This window comes from Camelus bactrianus, chromosome 10 (assembly GCF_048773025.1).
Source record: "Camelus bactrianus isolate YW-2024 breed Bactrian camel chromosome 10, ASM4877302v1, whole genome shotgun sequence".
NCBI lineage: Eukaryota > Metazoa > Chordata > Mammalia > Artiodactyla > Camelidae > Camelus > Camelus bactrianus.
In genome coordinates this window covers 8165766-8186660 of record NC_133548.1, presented here as the reverse complement: position 1 = coordinate 8186660, position 20895 = coordinate 8165766, and the positions used below count along the sequence as shown (strand labels likewise).

Below are 20895 nucleotides of genomic sequence, written 5' to 3'. Positions count from 1 at the left end.
GAACATATATTGGATGTATTTCTGGAGGGGTAATTGGGTACATTCTAGATTCTTCAGGAAGCCCACAGTTGTCTTACATGGGGCCACTAAGAGAGGAAGGCAGGGGAGGAAAGGAGGCCCTTTCCCTTGGCCGACATCAGGCGCTCTTCCTCTGCCTGGAGTTTTCGGCACCTTCAGGCAGTTGCTGGTTTGGGTCTCATGCTGTCCACCACGGCCGAAATCACCGCTCCTGCAGCCTTGGCACCTTCCATCAGCACGTGCTCCACCTGTGAAGCAGACTAGTTGGTAGGACGTGCAGTGAGGCCCCTAGGCTCGCGCCCTGCCCCGCCCCTACCTCACCACTCCCCTTCAGGAACTGGCCTGCCCAGGAGGAAGCCACCCTATATTCCCAAAGATCCTAGAGCCATGGGAGAGCTGGGGAAGCCAGGATGGCCTGAGGTGGACATCGGAGGCAGGCTCGAGCCCTTTCTCCCAGGGCTCCTAGGCCCCTTCCTCCCTCAGAGCCATTCAGCTCAAGGTCTGCCTCTGGTGTGGGGCTCAGAGGGGCACAGCCACTGAACCCCTGATTCTACATACAGGGAATCTGAGAGCCGGGGAGGGGAACTCACTTGGACAGAGTCCACAGAGTGATTTAATGTTTGCACTTAGATCTGGGCTTGGGTCTCAGGCATGCAGGGCCCGGTCTCCTTAGGAGGACCTCTTACAGTTTCCCTGATCCCTCGCAGTCTTCTTTCCCTGCACAAATGCCCATGAGGTGGGACATCCCTCATCCCAGAGCCCACCAAGCCCCGAGCACGAGAGCAAGTTCTCCCAAGAATGGAAGGTAGGCTCGGAGGCAGATGCAGAGAGCAGAAGGGGGAGCGAGGGAGTGCGAGGCCTGCTAACCCCCACTGAGAGACGAGAGCAGTGACAGTCGGGAGACCAGTATTGGGATCTGAGTCCCGTAGGTTATGGAAACATAAGAAACATAGAAAAGAACATAAAAAAATGATGCTCCCCTTTAATTTTTGATTTCTTAATCTATTGAAAAGGTGACAATAAACACTTCCTCCACTCATCTTATGGGGTCTTAGTAAAGTCCAAATTGTCACAGAAATCTGGGCTTCCAAAGCTCTCTCACATGTATTGTACCATAATTAACTTATCACCGCCCTTTATGGTGGAGGGAGGGATCCCAAACTCAAATGCCCACAGACCAGGCAGGTTGTGTGGGTGAAGCCGGCAGGTGCCACACCTACCCCTGCACCCCATCTCAAGGGGGAGCCCCGACTCGGCCCCCCAGTGTGTCAGCAAGCTGGAACACAGGCCCAGTGGCCTGATCAATTGGTTGTTGAAGTAAGGCTGGGAATCCAGATCTTTTTATATAAAATTTCTATGTATTTTTTAAATGTTGGCAAGCCATTCAAACTAAAACAGAAACATAAAAACAAAAACTAGTTATCCAAGCAAAGCATGTCTGTGGACCAGATGTCACCAGGAGGTTGCTGATTTGCGGCTTCAGCACTGAATATCTACCTCAGCTTTTAACAGTCTCAGAAATGAAGTGCCTTGACAAGGAGAACAAGGGAATTAGTGGCTGAGCAGGGACTCCCCCCAGGGGTCTTACTACGGCTCAGTGCCTCCTGGACTCCTCCATGGGTCAGTAGAGGCAAAAATACCTCCTGAAGCATCAAGTCCTCTAGTCATGGGAGGTCCCACGAGCACAACAAATACAAAAACATGGATCCATCACCATTGGGCCCCTGATGCGGCAGACAAGCCCCGAGGACGCCCGGCGAGACCCCTCGTCCGGAGGGGGAGGGGGACGCCACACCTGCTGGCTCCTGGGCACGCCGTATCTGAGGTCGTTGACGAAATGCTCGCAGTTCCCATCGATCAGGCTGTACTGCACGATCTTGTTGATCATCTTTTTCGTCCGCTGGATGATCTTGTCCACAGGCAGCGGCAGGTACGTCGCATCCAGCTTGTTGTTGACCTTCCAGGGGCAGCCGTGCAGCACGTCCTCCAGGCGACTGTATTTCACCACCGCCCGGCTGCTGAAGACAGAAGTGATGCTGCCGGCCTCAAATTCCTCACCTGGAGGCCGAAGACAAGGCAAAGTTGGGAAGCTGTGAGGGGCAGCAGGGCAGAGCACTGGCTCACCCCAGAGCTGGGTAAGTGGCTTCTCTTGGAGCCCCGGTTTCACCGTCTCTAAAAGGCATGGCAGAGGATGGGAAGTTGGACTAATGAACTGCAAAGGACCAGCTTCTACAAGAAGCCTTCTGCCCTGCTTTCCGCACTTCCCACTTTCAACACCACTGCAATCTCTTTCTCATAAAACTCCGTTAGTCCCTTACGGTGTGGCCCAAGCTCCATTCGGTGCACTGACCTGACCAAGTCCTGGAACTGGAGTCTTGCTTTCCTAACCAGACTTCAGTAATCATCGCAAACGTGGGATAAGCACCCTTACATGTAACAGTCAGCTCCCAGGTATCCGATGGGGCCATGACAGCCCTCCTGCCGTGGCCACTGCGGGGGCACAGGTGAAGCCAAGCAGACAGGTCTCTGGCTGGGTCCCCCTCCAACCAGCCTCCACCCAGAGCCACTCTGCCCTTCTCTCAAGTATTGGGATTCTCATTAAGGGTTTGTTTGAAAACATGTTTCCACAGCTGTGAAAAGGGAAACATTGAAATCTGCTAGATTATCATATTCAGTCCTAAGAGGAGATAGAGCCTCAGAGAGGGTCGGGAAGCTGCCCAAGGCCAGGTAGGTGGTAATTTAATACTAGGACTGTTTTTCTGCTACAACCGTATGGACATACAAATGTCCCTTATTCCTTTCTTACTTGAAGACTGCTGATTTTACAAAAGCTGGCAGTCGGCAATTCAGCTTTTAGGAACAAAGGTAGCAGAACTCATTTTTAGAGGAAGATCTGATGGGGATGGTGGGGACATCACTGTTAACTTGTATAACTCTTTGGTTATACAAGAGGGACGCTCCTGGACTTAGTCTGGAAAGGAGAGGTGGAGATGAAGGTAATGTGAAGCAATTTTCCATTCTTCACGTGGGCCCCGAGACAGAGAGGGACTCTGCTCTGCGGGAAGGTCCCAGCAAAGTGAGAGGCTGGGCCACCAGAGGGGGATGGGATGCAGGGCTGAGAGCCCTGAACAACATGTGGCCAGGCCTTTGGTAACAGTGCCATTCTATAAATCAGTCTTGTTTGTCTTGTGGGGAAGGTAATTAGGTTTATTTATTTATTTTAACGGAGGTACTGGAGATTAAACTCAGGACCTCCTGCATGCCAAGCAGGCACTCTTACCCCTCAGCTATACCCACCCCTGTTCAATCTTGAATGGACAGTACTTGCACAGGATGCAAAACCCAAAAGGCATCAAAGATTACACAAGGGAGCCCCCCACCTCCCCTTCTCCTGGCTCCCCTAGGTCCTATAACCTAAGGCAACCACGTGATCCATGGTCCAATTTGTCCAATTTGAAATTGTTTCACATTCTGTGCTGTCATCTTCTACTCTCACTGCCTCTGCCCCCATCACATGTCCACCACAATTTAATTAGTCATCAGTATAACCTCAGCCCTGTGTTAACGCTGCCTGGAGAAATGAGAGGAGGCTGTCCACACTGAGGGTGGCGTGGCCTGGGAGGGGGTGGAAGGGTAGGGAGACAAGGTGAGGGTGGAGGTGCCAAAGGCGATCAGGAAGCAACATTTGGGGACAAATAGGAAAAAAGTGACAACCAGAACACGGAGCGTCTGCACCCCTCCCAGAGAATCCTCAGAAACAGAGGAAGGATATTTAACTGTTGTCATTACAAAACAAAGGCTCCAGATCTTAAGTCTCTATTGTAAAAGAAAGGTGGTCTCGGTGGTCAGGAAACTTAGGGACACTCCTTACACCTGCATCTGCCTTAGAGCTAGACATTCAGTGCTTTGGGGGAGACAGAGACCAAGCTCTATCACATGGTAAATTAAGGTCCAGTAACGCTTCAGGGCGTTCTATCACTAAAATAAGGCGGCAGCTGAGGAACACATGATTAACCGTCCTCTTTTTACTTTGCTAACAGCAATATCAGTATTTCAATAGAGTATCCACCCTTACTCGGGGGAGCCAGGTGGACCACACAGTCATCTTCCACATAGATGGCCCAGTGCTCATAGCCAATTCGAAAAATCTCAATCAGGTCTCCGGGTCTGGGTCTTGGTTTGCCCTGTGATGGAAAAAAAAAAAAAAAGTAAAATAAAGAGACTGCACATGCTCAAGGAACTCCAGAGACCCTGTTTGGGGATCAGCTAGAGCTCAGCCTGAAGATACTTCGTTTCATCACTTTACAGAAACACAGGCTGCAAAAATCTCTCTTCATACAAAGGGCCAAAGGAGCCGCCAACTCCTGCTATCACCCCCCTTATCAAAGCCACCAAGGCCGACTGTGACAGCCCTGAATGCACCTTCCGTGTATATATGGTACACACATTCTGTAAGCATTTCTCCTTGTTTTGTATGCATTTCTCCTTGAAACTGAGCACCATGTTGAGCTATTTCAATAGGGGGCGCTGGAGGGACACTGCAAGAGGAAGGGGCTCTCCTGCAGGTTCAGGTTTGGGCTGGCGGGCTGCACCAAACTTGAAATCCTGACATAAATCTCACCTTGTCATGAGGCACGCTCCTTTTCATATGCTGCTGAATTAAGTGTTTTGCATTGATAATAGATTATAGTATAGCTTCTTCCGTCTATGTTCATGAGATGTTAGCCTGTAGTTCTTTCCCTCGCCTGACTTTAGTATCAGGGTAATGTTGGAGTTACAGTGAGTTAGGAAGCACTCCCTCCTCTGTTTTTGTAACCGAGCAGGACCCTACGGGGGGGACTTCCCGGGACAGATCCCCTCCTCCACCATACCCTCTGCTTTAGCTCCTCTCTGAAGTACCTGGATAATAGTATCTGATGCACATTTCCTGAGCTGTTTTACAGATGCTAAAACCCCCACCAAGTGGAAGAAATAAACTCCTTGATGACCATGAGACCTACTGGAGCCAAAGAATTGGTAACGTTAACCCCTGTGACACAGCCCTGTTACCTCCCCATCAACCAGAGAACTATGCACAAGCTGATTACATACCCTGTGACCCCTCCTCTCTCGCCTAGCCTTAAAAAATGCTTTGCTGTCTATGTCTGAGTGTCCTTCTGTTTTGTAAATAAGTTCATTTGTACCATTTTTTTAGATTCCACATATAAGTGATATCATATGATATCTGTCTTTCTCTGTCTTACTTCACTTGGTATGATCATCTCTAGGTCCATCCATGTTGCTGCAAATGGTTACCAAAGGGGAAAATAGGGGAGGGATAAATTAAAAGTTTGGGATTCACAGATAAAAACTACTATATATAAAATAGATAAACAATAAGTTCCTACTGTATAGCACAGGGAATACATTCAATATCTTGTAATAACCTATAATGAAAAAGAATATATATATGTATAACTGAATCACTATGCTCCACACCAGAAACTAACACAACATTGTAAATCAACTACACTTCAATTTTTAAAAATGCTTTGCTGAAACCCATCGAGTTTGGGCTTTCTGAGAACAAGCTGTCCCAGACTCTTTGTACGGTTCCTTACAACAAACACTGCACTTTCCTTCACCACAACCCAATGTCAGTAGCTTGGCTTTACTGCACACAGGCAAGCAGACCCAAGTTTGGTTCAGTAACACTTTGGGAAAGAGTTTGTGAGGGACTGGTAATTTTTCTTCTTTAAATGTATAGCTGAAATCTCAAGTGAAGCCATCTGGGCCTGAGTACTTCCTTGTGAAAAGATTTTCATTTACTAGTTTAATTTACTCCTTGTAGGTCTATTCAGCTTTTGTAGTTAGTCCTGAGTCAGTTTTGTAGTTTGTGTCTTTCTAGGAATTTGTTCGTGTGGGTTTTCCAATTTGTTAGCATAGGCTGTTCACAGTATTCCTTAACTATCCTGTTAATTTCTGTGAGGTTGGTAGTGAGCCCCCTTTCATTCCTGATTTTGGTAGTTTGAGTTCCCTCCCTTAGTTCTTGATCGATGTAGCTAAAGTTTTGTCAATTTTGTTTATCTTCTCAAAGAACCAACATATGGCTTCAGTTAATTTTCTCTATTTATTTCCTTTTTCTACTTCACTGATCTCTGTTCTAACATTTACTATTTCCTTCTTTCTACTTGCTTTGGGTTTAGTTTGCTTTCCTTTTTCTGTTTTCTTGAGGCAGAAATTTGGTATATTAATTTGGAATCTTCCTTTTTCTTTCATACAGGCATTTATAGCCTATATTAAATCTTGCTAAGCACTGCTTTAACTGCATCTCATAAAATTTGATATATTCTGTTTTCACTTTCATTCAACTCAAAAGTATCTTCTAATTTCTCTATTTTTTCTTTTACCCATGGGTTATTTAGAAATAAGTTGCTTCCAAATGCTCATAGACTTCCCAGATTTCATTCTGCTATGAACTTTTAATTTCATGTGAACAAAGAAATATTTTATATGACTTCAATCCCTTTAAATCTGCTGAGAATTGCTTTATGGCCTAGAATGTGGTCTATCCTGGGGAATATTCATGCTTGCTAGTATTGAATGGAATATTCTGTAAACATCAGTTAGGCCGAGTTAGTCAATATTGTTCAAATCTTCTATATGCTCACAGACTTTTTGTCTGGTTGTTCTATCCAGTACTGAGACTGAAGTATTTAAGTCCTATGATGATGATGATAATGATGATGATGATGATGATGATGATGATGATGATGATGATGATGATGATGATGATGATTTCTGGATTGACTTTTTCTCTCAGCTTTCAGTTCATGAATTTTGAGGTTATGTTGTTAAGTGTGTATATGTTTATAATTGTTACAACTTCCTCATGAACTAACCCCTTATCATTGTGAAATGTTTCTCTCCTTTTCTAATAATATTTTTTCTCTTAAAGTCTATGTTGTTTAATATTAGTATAACCACTCCAGCTACAGTTACTGTTTGCATTTTTTTTACATCCTTTTACTTCCAACCTATTTATGACCTTGAATTGAAAGTCTCCCTTTTGTAGATGGCTTATAATTGGATCCTGAAGTTTCAAGTCAGATGATCTCTTCATTTTTTGGACCATTTAATTGATTCACATTTCTCTCTGTTGATTCAAGGTACTATGTGGAGTCCTATCGTTGATCCAATATAGCTCCATTTCAGCATCCCTTTCTTCTGCCATTAAAGTTATATTTATTACATCTTTGCATGTTAGAAGACCAGCAATAGAATTTTATAATTATTGTTTCATAAAATTGTCTTTAAAATTAGCTAGAATAAAGGTTTAAATATATATATTTATACTCTTTTATAATAATAACCTATGTAATTACCTTTACAGGTGCTTTGCATTTCATCCTGTGGATTAGTTACTATCTGGTGTGACTTCCTTTCAGCCTGGAGAACTTTCTTTGCTATTTTTTTGCAAAGCAAGCATTCCAGCAACATATTCTATCAGTCTTCATTTATCTGAGACTATCTTTATTTCACTTCTGTTTTTGAAAGCTAGTTAATTGGATATAGGGTTTTTGATTGACAGCTTTTTATTCTTTCTGCACTTTCCATCCGCTATCCCACTGCTTTCTGGCCTCCATTGTTTCTGATGAAAAGTCAGCGATAAATTTCACTATGGTTCCCTTATACATGAGGAGTCTTTTTTCTCTTGTTGCTTTCAAGATTTTTCTCTTTGTGTCTGTCTTTCAACTGTGTGGATTCTGATTCCCCCCGGGGCTGGTGGTAGTTGCTGTTTGTTTGTTTATTAGGTTGTTTATTTGTCTGTTTAGACACTTGCCTGGACTAATTCTGTGATGTCTGTTTCCCTGTATCAACTTCAGTTGCTGTTGTTGTTGTTTCTTGCTCTTATTTTTAAGCCTGGCTTCCTGGACCATCATAGCATAATGGTCAGTCAGTGAGTGATCAGAGGTGGAGCCACATCTTGGGCCAGTAAGGCATCACCCTTTGCCTGTGGAGCTCTGTGTGATTTGGAGAATTCATTCAAGCTTCTAAAGTTTAAAAGTGTTAGGGGGGAGGGTATAGTTCAGTGGTAGATAACATGCCTAGCATGCACAAGGTCATAGGTTTAATCCCCAGTACCTCCATTAAAACAAACAAACAAACAAACCTGATTACCTACCCCCCCCAAAAAAAAATTTTAAGTCCTTCCCAGCTTTCCCTTTCTGCATTCACAAGGCTTTGCATTTCTCCAGGAACTAGAGACTTGCTCAGGCCCTTCCAGTCTCTCCTGTTTGTATGTGCGGACTTGTGCATCCCTTTCAGACCACCAGATGTGGCAGCTTTACTAGACCCTCTTTAGCTGTCTCATTACCTGGATTTCCATATTAAATATCAAGTCTATCACTTGTCCCAGTCAGTACTGCAACCTCAGACTAACTGCAATTTTGTTTGGCCTTCTATGATTTTTGTCACTGATATAATTATTGTTTTCAGCGACATCCCTGAGCACATATTTTTCCACACTGCTCCAAATAAAGTTGCCCTCTGATGCCACTACCAGTCCTCCTGGCATGTCCCAACCACCTAGGTACAACTTCCCCACAATAGAGCTGGAGGAGGTGGGAGGAAGGGGCTTGCTAAAACACTAGACTTCTGCTGTTCAAAGATTCCAAGATTCAGTAGACCTTCTGGATATAACGCTTATCAACTTATTGTATGTCTTTGGTCAAATTTCAGAGTCTTGAAATGGTTGCCTTTGATGGTTTTGTCCAGTTTTATTTTTGCTTTCTGGGGAGATTTCTGAGATCTTCAGTTAGCCATTCCAGAAGTCTTGCCCATTGAGGGGGTGAGTTTTTACAGGGAACAGAGCAGACCACCTACACTATTATATTACATGGAAGGAATTGAGGCCAAGAAAGATGAAGTGCTTTGTCCAAGGTCCTACAGCAAGTCAGTGGCAGAGATAGGACCAGAACCGGGATTTCACAGGCCCCCTGTCTAAACCAGCTCCTCCCTCTAAAGAGAAAATACAATAGCCATCGAGTACCCACTAGAGGGCGCCCCAGGCTTCTCATCTGGAAAGTGGATTACACCGCAGGGAACTTGAAACTGGACTTCTGAACTTCATTTTCTTTTATCATAGGCCCAGGGGAAAAGATGTGGCTGTGTCCTGCCCTAAAATCTGGAGGGTGGTAATATATCGAGGAGGGTGAGAGCTAAGGGTTTGGAAGACAGCACATAAACAATGGCACAGACACAAAGAAGTGATGTGGTGACGGTAGATGGATGTGGAGGACCAGGAGTAGTGGGTCCAGGACACAGATAAGAGGGAAGCAAAGAGAGGGAAAGAGCAGAGAGGGGATCTTTCTCATCCTTTGAAGAAGATTAAAAGGAAACAATCAGCAAATTAATAGGATCCTCATTGTGATTCAAATACAAAGAAGGATACATCACTTTAAGCAAATGCCTCTGTCTTGAAAAAACCAGAAGAGATCACAGCAACATTTTAAAATGTTCTTAGGGAAGACTGAATTTCAAACATTTTTAAAATAATTTTTATAGGTTTTATTTATTTCTTTCCTTATTTTTTAACAGAGGTATTAAGGATTGAAGCCAGGACCTCATGCTTGCTAAGCATGCACTCTACCACTGAGCTAGACCCTCCCCACCCCAAAACTCATTTTTTTAAAAACTAAATCTAGTTCAATACCTACATGGGCTGACACAAGAAAACAGTTAAACTACCTTTAATTTAAACCTTGGTATATATCAATCTTTGATTCATAGTTTTCCTAATTGTTTTCCCCTTTTGGACAATAGGTACTGAGAGGGAAAGAGAACATATTAAGCCTAATATCTTTAAAGGGACAAATGCACTAGGTGAGTGTATTTCTGCTCTAATATGCATATGACACAAGAAAGCCCATGGGTCCATCCTTTCTGATACAGTAACCTAAAACCATTAATACACGAGGCACAGGGGAAAGAAAGGACCATGGACAAAGGATGAACAATAACAATAGCTCCTGCAGATGCAAGAACTCAAATCATTCAGACTCTATTTCTGGCACCAATCAGCGTGGAAAGGGTGGTGATGATGGTAACGTCGTGGGGCAGGGTTTGCTGAGTCAGTCCAGAGGGGCACCCAGAGGACACTTAGGTTACCCTTGAGCCAACTCCCGACTGCATCTCACTCTATTAAGCACAAACTCGAATACCTAGAGTCCTGACCAATGGCATGTACACTCCAACCAGAGCATCTCGTGGAAGGCAGGTCTCTCAAAGTCTGCCGAGCCCAGCAGACAGTCATATACATCCTTCCTAGGAGCAAGCAGTCCCCGCTGTGTGCCCACTCCCCACCAACAAAATAGCCAATTACTTCCCACTCCACCTGGCTGGGTCATACCTATCGATAAGAACAATATTCAATCAATCAATCAATCAATCAATCAATCAATATTCCTGCTGTAATTTTCTGGAATAACTGCCAGTAGGAAGATGATATGATTCATGGTGATGCTAGTCTCAGCCAGAAAAAAACAATCAAAACAAAACAAGTGCTGGTCATTGAGGATGTTGAATAAGCTTTGAGACAGAAGGTTCTGGGATTGGAGGGGTGGATTTTAGGATTCTAAGGAGTTTTCTTTACTTCTTTAATACTTTTCACCTGCAGTATTGCCACTGGATGGGGTGTAAAGTGAAAAACTGCATGAGATTCACAACAGACTTTATAGTCACCTAGAGTTACTTGCTCTCTTGTTGAAGTTTCTCCCACTGTAAACTGATTGTATTGAGCTTTGGGTCTCAACCTTGATTGCAGATGGAAATTGCTTGCAGAGCTTTTAAAAATTGAGATTGATCTGGAGTGTGGCCAGGGAACCAGAGCTTTGAGAGCTCCCGGGGCGACTCTATGGGCAGCCAAGGTTGCAGCCATGCTGGAGGCTTTCCCCAGGTCCCATCCTTCCTTTTGCCTTGACTTTACCCTCTCCCCAGCATTTCATGAACTTCAAGGAACCTGTCTGCATCCTCCAGGGTGACCTCCAGTCCCAGCTGATGCTCCAGTCTTCAAATCCAGATTAAAGTTTCTCTGCCCTTTTTCTCTCTTTGGAATAAGATGTTACTTCACAATCCTCCATCCATCAGCTATTTATTTCCTTTGCACAGGCTGGCAGCCCAACTCTGGCCCTTCTCCCAGAAATAGGCACCTGTTTAGAAAAACCAGGCTTTCAGAAGGTCCCTGGATAATAACAGCTTCTGAAAGTCTTATAACCCTGACAGATGTGGTGCAGGGAAGTGGGTGGAGGGCTTGTTCCTGCCTGTGGCATGTGGCAGGGAGGCAGGAGCAAAATCACAAAGTAAGAGCATTATTTTGAATTCCACAAGTCCCTAGGCTTGTGTTGTGTGTTGAACACACAGACTGTTGGGTCAATCCCTGACCAGGCATTGGAACGGATGTGGAAAGCTAGCAGCAGAAGAGAATCACCACGATACAGGTATTAGGAACTTCACTTCCAGCTCTGACCCCAACCCAGATGATGCCTCAGAAATTAAACCCAGAGCCTCAAACGATGACACAACACAAAAGAAAGACTATGGGTTAGAATGGCAGACAGCTACCGAGTCATGGCAAGAAGACAGGGTTTGCTGCCAGGAGACCTGGTTCAAATCCCAACTCTGTCACTTACTGGCTGTTCAATGGGTCCTTAGTAGAACTTCTAAGAGAGCAACGATGTTGTCTTTACAAAAGAACATTTTACAAATGTCTAAAGATTATTATGTGCCCCAGTGGAGCGCACCACTCCTAATTACTCTGTTATGAATCTGTCATGGTGAATTTATTGTCTAACCTTTTGCAATGAACATGATGCTTTTATCCCACCTAATACTTTGCAGTGGATATGATGGTTTTATTCCAAATGTACTCAATCAACAAATATTTATCAAGAACTTACTATTTGAAGCACTGGAAATACAGCAATGAGTCAGGTTGACAAGTGCTCTGCCCACTTTTGCAAAGAGACAGATAATCAATAAGCAAAACGACTATATAATTAAGGCAATAAATGGGGTGACACGATGGTGCTGGGTTGGGGCAGACTACTTTATGGGTAGTGTGTGTAGATGGTAGATGACACAAACTATCAAAGCTCACACAGGAAGAGATACATAATGTGACTATCCCTATGTCTATGAAGGAAACTGATTTTGTAGTTAAAACCCTTTCCACAAAGAAAACTCCAGGCCCAGATGGCTTTGCTGGTAAATTCTACCAAACATTAAAGGAAAGATTATTACCAGTTTTACACAAGAATACTATAGAGTAAGAATACTTTCAAATCCATTCTACTGTGCTTGCATTACCTTAATACCAAACCAGACAACTACAAGAAGTATCCTTTATGAACATAATGCAAAAGTCACAGCACAATATTGTAAATTGCATCAAACAATATATAAAAAGGGTCATACATCATGCCCACATGTGGTTTTCCCCCCAGGACTGCAAGATTGTTATAATATCTGAACGCCAATCAATACAATTCAAACTGAAAAAGAAAAACCACATGGTCATCTCAATAGGCATAGAAAAAGCATTTGCTAAACTTTAATGGCTAGTGCTAGTTTTTTTTTTTCAGAACAAAACACTCTCAACAAACTGAGAAAAGAAGGGAACTTTCCTAACTTAACAAAACTGTCTATGAAAAACCTACAGTGTACATTATACTAAACAGTAAAGACTGAATACTTTCCCTCTAAGTTAAGGAATTAGAGGAAGATGTCTGCTGCCACCAATTCTATTAAACATTGTACTGAAGATTCGGGCTAGTACTGCTTAAGACAAAAATAAATGAAGGCATCAGATTGGAAAGGAAAAAGTGAAACTATCTGTATAGATGACATGATATGTCAAAAGCTCGATGGAATCTACCCCGAAAAGTTACAAAAGTAAATGTCAGGAAATAAGGTTGAAGGATACAAGAAAAGTACACAAAAGCCAATTGTATTTCTAACAGAAAATTAGAAACTGGAATTTTTTTTCACTTTAAATTTTCAAAATTGTCAATATTCATTTCATTTAAAAATGTTTAAATACCATGTCAATAGTATCAAAAAATATGAAATACTTTCAAAAAAGATGTGTAAGATCTGTAAGCTGAAACTTACAAAGCTTTGCTGAGAGAAATTAAGGAAGACCTAAATAAATAAAACACCTGATCATGGGTCAGGAGATTCAATATTGTGAAGAATCCAATTCTCTAAAAGATTTGATGAGATTCCAATCAAAATCTCAGCAGGCTTTTTGTAGAATCTAGGATAGCTAAAAGAACTTTGAAAAAGAATAACAAAGTTGGAGGGCCAACATTCTTGATTTCAAGAGTTACTATAAACTGTAGTAATCAGGATAGTGTGGTATTGGCCTCACATTAGACAAATAGGATCAATGGAACAAAATAGCCCAGAAAAGGACCCACAGGTACCATGGATAACTGGGATTTTACAAGGTTCAAAGGCAACTCAGTGGGAAAAGGACAGTCTTCTCACCAAATCATTTTGGAACAGGATATCCATAAGGGGGAAAAAAACAAGCCAACATTGACCTATTCATTGTACCATATACAAAAATTAACTCAATATGTATCAAACATGTAAATGTAAAATGTAAAAGCTAAAACTTTATAATATCTAGTAGAAAACAGTAGAAAATCTTTGTGAGCTTGGTTCAGGCGAAGATTTCTCAGATAACAGCACCAAAGGCACAATTCATAAAAGAAAAACTTATAAACTGGACTTCATCAAAGTTAACAGTTTTTTATTCTTCAAAAGATATTATTGCTAAGTAAATGAAAACACAAACCACAGACCAAGAGAAAAATATTACAAGTACTCTTGAACTACTGTATACAACTACTGATGAAGTACTTGTATACAGAATTTCTGAAGAACTCTCAAACATGTAAACCAAGAGAAAAAAAGAGCAAAAGATTTGGACACTTCATTAAAGAATATATATATGTGTGTGTGTGTATGTGTGTGTGTGTGCGTACATATGTGTGTGTGTTTGTATATATATATATGGAAGGCAAGTAATGTTCAACATTGTTAGGGAAATGCAAAGTGAAACCACAATGAGGTAACGACATATCTATTAAGATAGCTAAAATTAAAGAGATCAACCATACCAGATGCTGATGAAGACGTGGAGGAACTGGAACTCTCCCACACTGCTGGTGGGAATGTAAAATGGCACAACTGCTTTGGAAAACAGTAAGTTAAACACACATCTACTTTATGATCTAGCCACTATATTCCTAGGTATTTACCCAAAAGGAATGTATGTCTCTACAAAGGCTTGTACACAAATGTTCATAGCAGCTTTATTTGTAACAGCCAGACACTGGAAACAACCCAAATGCCCATCAACAGGTGAATGGCTAAACAAATAGTAGCATATCCGGATATACAGTGGAATACTGCTCAGTAACAAAAAGGAATAAATTGTTGATAACATGCAACAATGTGCATATAACTCAAAATAATTATGTGAAATTATGTGAAAGGAGACCCACCAAAAAGCACATACAGGAGTTGGGGGAGGTATGGCTCAGTGGCAGCATGCATGCTTGACGTGCACAAGGTCCTCGGTTCAATCCCCAGTGCCTCTGTTAGGTGCGGGGAAATTTGTTTAAAAAAACGAGTTCGTACAACATGATTCCATGTGTATAAGTCTCTAGTAAGCACAAACTAACACATAATGACAGAAGGCAGATCAAGTCATTGCTTGGGGATGGAAGTGGAAAGAGGGAGGGATTTACAGAGGGGGAAAAAAGAAAGCTTCAAGAATGATGGAGGTGTTCATTATCTTGACTGGTGTTTTCATGGGTGTACACGTATGTCAAAACATATCCTACTGTACATTCTGAATATAATGCGATTTATTGTACGTCAGTTATACCTCAGTAAAGCTCAATAAACAGCTCTATAAATCTGTGTTTAAACAATTAAAAAGGCGTAAACAACATCCCAAATCAGTGTACAATTCGACCCGCCACATTCTATGTAGGTAAGTCACCAGGAAACTGACGGTGTTCCTGGTCTGAGAATTCTCGCGATACCCACCTCCGCGGCTTGCTTTGTTAACCTGCCTGCACTGCCAGGCTTCCGGGTCGAGTTCCACTCTGCTCTCCTCTGGTTGGGCGTGGGCTCCAGGTTAACCATAGGCTTCTCCCTACATAAAGTTTGGGATCATATAGTTAAAATACTTTTAAAATGCTTTTTAATTGAAGTATAGTTGATTTAAACTGTTGCATTAGCTTCTGGTGTATAGCATGGATGGACTTGGAGGGCATTATGCTAAGTGAAATAAGTCAGATAAAGACAAATACTGTAAGATAGCACTTACATGTGGAATCTAAAAAAAATACAGCAAACTAGTGAATATAACAGAAAAGAAACAGACTCAAAGATGTAGAGAAGGAACTAGTGGTTACCAGTGGGGAGAGGGAAAGGGGCGGGGCAGGATGGAGGTGGAAGATTAAGAGGTACAAACTATCAGGTATAAAATAAGCTACAAGGATGTATTGCACAACATGGGAAGTATAGCCAATATTTCATGATAACTATAAACGGAATACAACCTTTAAACACTGAATTACAGTGTTGTATACCTATAACATAATACTGTACATTAAATATATTTCAATTTTTAAAAATGATATTGTAAACTAAATACATAAATAAATTTTAAAAATAAAAATATACATCTTGTAAGCACCCTTGTAAAGTGATTCTGTTCTGAGGATCTGGACAATGGCCCTGTGGCTAGAAAATGCTACAAGGCAGCCTCCCACCAGCCCTTCCCAGACTTGGTCTCCAGCTGTTATTACCAGGAGGAGCACACCAGCTTTCTGCCGACTGGTTAGTAGTAGGCTGGCTCACATAGAAACTAACTCAGGATTTGTTTTACAGAATTGCCATCAAAGGTGGTTCTTCAAAAGCTTCTAACCACCCCAAAGCTCAGTCCTTCCATACAAAGAAAGAATCTTACCCTTGCTGGACGCTGCTTCTGCTCTGTTCTAACGTGCCCGGCTGTGGCTGCTTGGGCATGAGCTGGACCAACGCGTGAGAGCCCATAGAGTCTTCTAATTCAAGAGAAAAAAAATTTCTTTAAACCACAATTGCCTTCTCTGGAGCGTGAACCCTGTGAAAGGAGAGTTGGAGCGAGCACCTCAACAGCTCTGCGAAGGTGGGAGCTCCTGTCTAGAACCGAACCTGGCTCCTGATCAGCCCTCAATAAACTTTTGGATGAAGGGGGGCTATGGGGGTGCGACCATCCTGGAGGGGGCCCAGTTCCTCTGGGAAAGAGACACTCTGGAATTCCCAGAGACAGAACAGGGGAGGGGACGAAGTGTGAGTTGCCACTACCGAAGATGGCAGAACCCTGGGGCTACACCCAACTGCAGAAGCTTCTGCCAAGCTAGAGCTGTTGTTCAGCCTACCTGCCCGGCAGCTGCCACGTCTGCCCCATGTCCACCCGAAATACACTAGGAAGGCAAATACCCGAGTCACTGGATGCCTGGCTCGCTTCAGTTAAATTAATAACGAAAGATCATTCCGAAATCATCATTCATTTCGGCTACAGGCATTTCGCACAATGACCAAGTATCTGCAAGGAGGGTTGAAAGAAACTGTGGTGACCTTGCTGGGGGTCCGATGGCCGGCTGGGACAGGGGGAACGATCCAGGGGGGTTCCAGGCCGGGGCGTGGTGGCTCGGTGGAGGGGAGCCTCATTCCTGTGGCGACCCGACTGGGGCACAGCTGAATGTCCCGGAGCAGGCTGACTGTCATTTGGCCGAATACTCGCGGTTCTCGACGCGGCTTTGAGGCGGGGCCGGGGGAACCTAGGGAAGCGGCGCCCGCAATCGCCCCCGGCGGCGGGGCTCAGGCCCATCCCGCTGCTGCCGCCCCGCGGGTCCCAGGGCCTCCCAGAGGGCGACGCCCCAGGCCAGCTCCCCCGAGTCGGCGGAGCCACGGAGTCCGGGGCGCTGGGCGCAGCGCGGTGAGGAACTGCGCCCCCGAAGGGCGGAGGGGCGCGCAGCAAACGGCGGGGGCGCGCGGGGCGCGGGGAGCGCGTGCCCGAACGCCGCGGGAGCGGTCCCGGCGCTTGAAGGCCCAGGAACCTGCGGGGTTTTGAGAGGAAAGGCAGAGAAAAGCCATAGAGGAGGGTACTGGTGAGGTGGAAAGGAACAGAATAGTTTGCTTAAGGCTCGGAGGTGGCATCTAATGTAGCTGGAGAAGACAGAGGAGCGACATCTGCCCACAGGTCCAGGGAGCAGACAGAGGAGCAACACAGGGAGACAGGGCTTGAGGCCAGGTTCGGAGGGCCTGGGGATCACACTCGGGAGTTAAAATTTGGGAGTATGCAGACTTTCAGGCAGATTGATAGGTAGATAGATCTTCTATATGTTTTATTTAAATTATGTATAATATGTTTAATATATACAAAAGAATACATGGACCACATGTAGTTATGAAACATGATGAAAATTACCACCCACGAATACACCATCCTGCGTTAAGAACCAGCACAGGTGATCCTCCCACGTGTGTTCTTCCCTTGTGCCGTCTTCCCGACTCCTCCCTCCCCACCCCAACCCCTCCACGCGAACGTCACCTCTCTCCTGAGGTTTTGTCTATCATGGCGTTGCTTTTTAAAAGTTTTTAAAAAATCTCTTCTTTGTACTCCTAGCACGTGTTTCGTTTTGCTTATTTGAAGCTTACAGAAATATCGCGCTCTATGTCATCTTCTACAATCTGCTTCTTTCCAAGTTGTCTCTATAATACATGCACATTGCCCGTACGCATAGACCTGTAATTTGTTTTCCCTGCTGGAAAATATTCCATGATAGGAACTGCCTAGGATATTATGGGGTCTGCAACCCAGCAGGGAAGGGTCAACATAATGTGGTCAACAGCAATGTTTGGGGGGGAAAAATCAAGTTTCAGGTTTTGAGCTGAGATTCTGCAATAAACCTATGATCCAGAGGGGAGGGAAGAAGCTTGGTGGGATACACAGCAAAATAACCAGAAGTGCTGTGTCAGCCTATCGAGGTTATGGGTGATGCCTGTTCTTTTCCTCATTTTACAATATTTCTGCCTAAATGGTAAAAGAGGTAAATAAAAAAGAGGGAAAAGAGGTAAATAAAAAGCAACTGGCTTTGTCCTACTGGTTCTCCCCTCCAAGTGTTTGTCTTCTCTCTCCAATTAGACTGGAAGCTCCCTGAGAGCAAGATTGATCACTGCCCCCTGTAACGACCCCAGCGCCCAGTATGAAAAATGGCTGCAGCCACTAAAGCTCACTTATAGGACAGAACAGCACTGAACGAAATTGAAACTGGTGGGGAGGGTGATAGCTCAGTGGCAGAGTGCGTGCTTAGCATGCATGACGTCCTGGGTTCAAACCCCAGTAATAGTGAAAAAATATATATGTATATGTATACCTAATTGCCTTTCCCCCTTGAAGAATGAAACTGTTTTCTCAAGAGAATGTTAACTTTCTTTCAGGCGACAGCACCTTCATTCCTTCAAAACCACGGATTAACCTTCTGGTGTCCAGGCTCCATCCAGATTGATTTCTGTACCCTCACCTCCTCCAGAATGGTCTTGACTGGAATGAGCCAGCTTGCCACGCTTCCAGATTATCTCCTATGTTTTTCTAGAACCTTCCCAATCATTTGGTTCAAGATGTTGGAGTCACTTTTCTTGGTCCTTTTTCCTTCATCTCCCTTATCCAGCCAGCTGTCAGATTCTATCAGTTCTTCTCGCCTAGTAGTTCCCCTAATTATCCCGCCCTCTGTTCCACGATGATGCAAAACTGGTCCCGAGAGAATGAGGGTCCATGAGAGTCTCCAGTGACCTGGGGGAACCAGATAGAAGGAAAGGGTGGAGATGTAGACCTATGCGCTAGTCCCTCCCTAGGCCCAGAGAGTGGTGCCTGTGCAGGAGCAGGGATTGTGAAAGAGGCTGCTGGATCACAGAATGGGGGAGAGTGGGGCACCTTGAGAGCTCCGACCAGGGATTATGCTTCCCAGGCTATTAACCAGTAATTGACAGGTATCAATAAAATTGCCTCAGTTGCAATCTGTGGCCAGCTAGCAGTGTATGTGAGTATTTTGTGCTTGGGCCACAGTACCATTCCTGCTGGGGGAGAGACAGATGAGGCAGAGGAGCCAAAAACCGTCACCACCTCTTACAGGCACTCACTCCCTAAATATATTTTGAGCACTTCCTCTGTGTCAGGCATTGCTCATTACGGAGAGCATAAGAATAAATGTGCTCTCGTGGAACTTACAGGTGGGGGAGAGGGGGAATAGGAGACAAACCTTCAACAATTCTTTAATGTATAACAACAGGTTATGATAAGTGGTCTGAGGGAAAAGCACAGGGTGTAGGGAGCTGGGGGGTGCCAGCCTGGGACAGGGGAAACCCCCTGCCAGTGTCGCAGTCATCCTCAGCCTCTTCCTGGACCTCTCCCACAAGCTCCCCTTCACTCTGGCTCAGGAGGAGGAATTTACCCTCCCCCACTCCTGGACAGACCAACAGACACTAAGGCCCTGTCTTATCCTGGAGCCACTCAGACTCAACCAGCTCTGGACGTATGTTTTAAGCCCAACCAGGCCCCTCCCACCTGTCAAAACCTGGGGTCACCTGAAAAGAAACATGAAACACACCATCCGCTTCCTTCTGCTGCCTCCCCTCCCCACTGCAGACCCTCAGCACTCCCCTCTCCTGACTGTTGCAAAACCCTGGGGTTTCAGAAAGAGAACAGTTATGGCTGCTCCTCTGTTATGGGCTGAATTGCATCGAGTCCTAATCCCCTGCAACTAGAATGTGACTGTATTTGGAGATAAGGCCTTTAAAAAGGTAATTAAAGTAAAATGAGGTCATATGGGCAGGCCCCAGTCCAATATGGCTGGGCTCCTTATAAGAAGAGAATAGGACACAAATGCCAGCAAGCCTGGAGCCAAGCAGAGCCCTGCCCCCTGCCCCCCGCCCCACCCCCTGCCTCTTGTTTATGGAAAAGCTGAAGCCTCCTGGGCCTCCCTGAGTCTCAGGAGAGCAGGCTCAAGCAGTTGATGCTTAGGACAACAGAGTCACAGGCTCACTGTCTGACACACATTCCTGAGTTGTTTTACAGGTACCATAACTGGCACCAGAGAGAGGGAGTAAACGCTAACTGCATGATGACCAGACTGCAGCCATGACACAAGCTGCTCCATCTAGAGCAGGACTGAGTCTACGGCTAGCACAATGCCAAGAAATGGCCTTAAAGAGAATGAGCCTAACACTACTGCTCATAATCGTCTGTATCTTTGTGGGCATCAAAATAACTCTAGTTTGTTCTGCCCCTGTATGTAAGCAGGCAACTAAAACTGTCAGCAAAGAGATGCTTCAACCAACCCCAGGTTGATATCTTTTACCCTAAGACATCAACGCCTTTTTTATCAGCGTGAAGCAGTTACAGAAGACAGACCTTCACCCATAATCCATACAAATGGAATGACATCTGGTGTGGGGGCATTTGTAAGCAGCTCTTTGCAGAAAACCCCGTTTGCCTTGTCACTTTAGCAAAGCTACATTGTAATTAACAAAGGCATCCCCATGCTTTACAAATCTTTCTACCACACAATGCCTTGCCTAACCTGTTGGTTTTCACCATAGATGGAAGAAATAGAAATGAAGAATCAGTAATTAACAAATGACCAGATCTCTTCCCTAGCTTCCCCTTCAGTAATCTTGTGAACAAACTGTGCGGACAAGAGTGCTTCTGAGGAAAAGGGGGTGGTGACAACTCTGACCCCTGTCTCAATGATCCACTGAGAGTACTTCCTGTTT

At 44.3% G+C, this 20895-nt stretch overlaps 1 protein-coding gene and 1 long non-coding RNA gene across 4 annotated transcripts; one reads left to right on the top strand and one right to left on the bottom strand.

Annotated features, from left to right (window-relative positions):
- PLAAT5 (phospholipase A and acyltransferase 5) lies at positions 1-17566 on the bottom strand. Of its 3 annotated transcripts, XM_074371860.1 has the most exons (6): positions 16699-17559; positions 16049-16142; positions 15121-15229; positions 4094-4202; positions 1814-2076; positions 1-266 (listed from the first exon to the last, which is right to left on the bottom strand). In XM_074371860.1, exons 1-6 carry the CDS (start codon positions 16949-16951, stop codon positions 174-176), a joined length of 921 nt encoding a protein of 306 aa, XP_074227961.1. In that variant the 5' UTR covers positions 16952-17559; the 3' UTR covers positions 1-173. The 3 variants fall into 3 exon arrangements, with proteins under 3 accessions (XP_074227961.1, XP_074227960.1, XP_074227959.1); XM_074371859.1 differs by lacking the exon at positions 1-266 and having other exon boundaries at positions 1044-2076; positions 16049-16139; positions 16699-17566; XM_074371858.1 differs by lacking the exon at positions 1-266 and having other exon boundaries at positions 1084-2076; positions 16699-17561.
- Positions 16920-19154, top strand: LOC141578821 (uncharacterized). Its single transcript, XR_012509548.1, has 2 exons — positions 16920-17059; positions 18565-19154. It is a non-coding gene; the product is annotated as an uncharacterized LOC141578821 (long non-coding RNA).
- The last annotated feature ends 1741 nt before the right edge of the window (positions 19155-20895 follow it).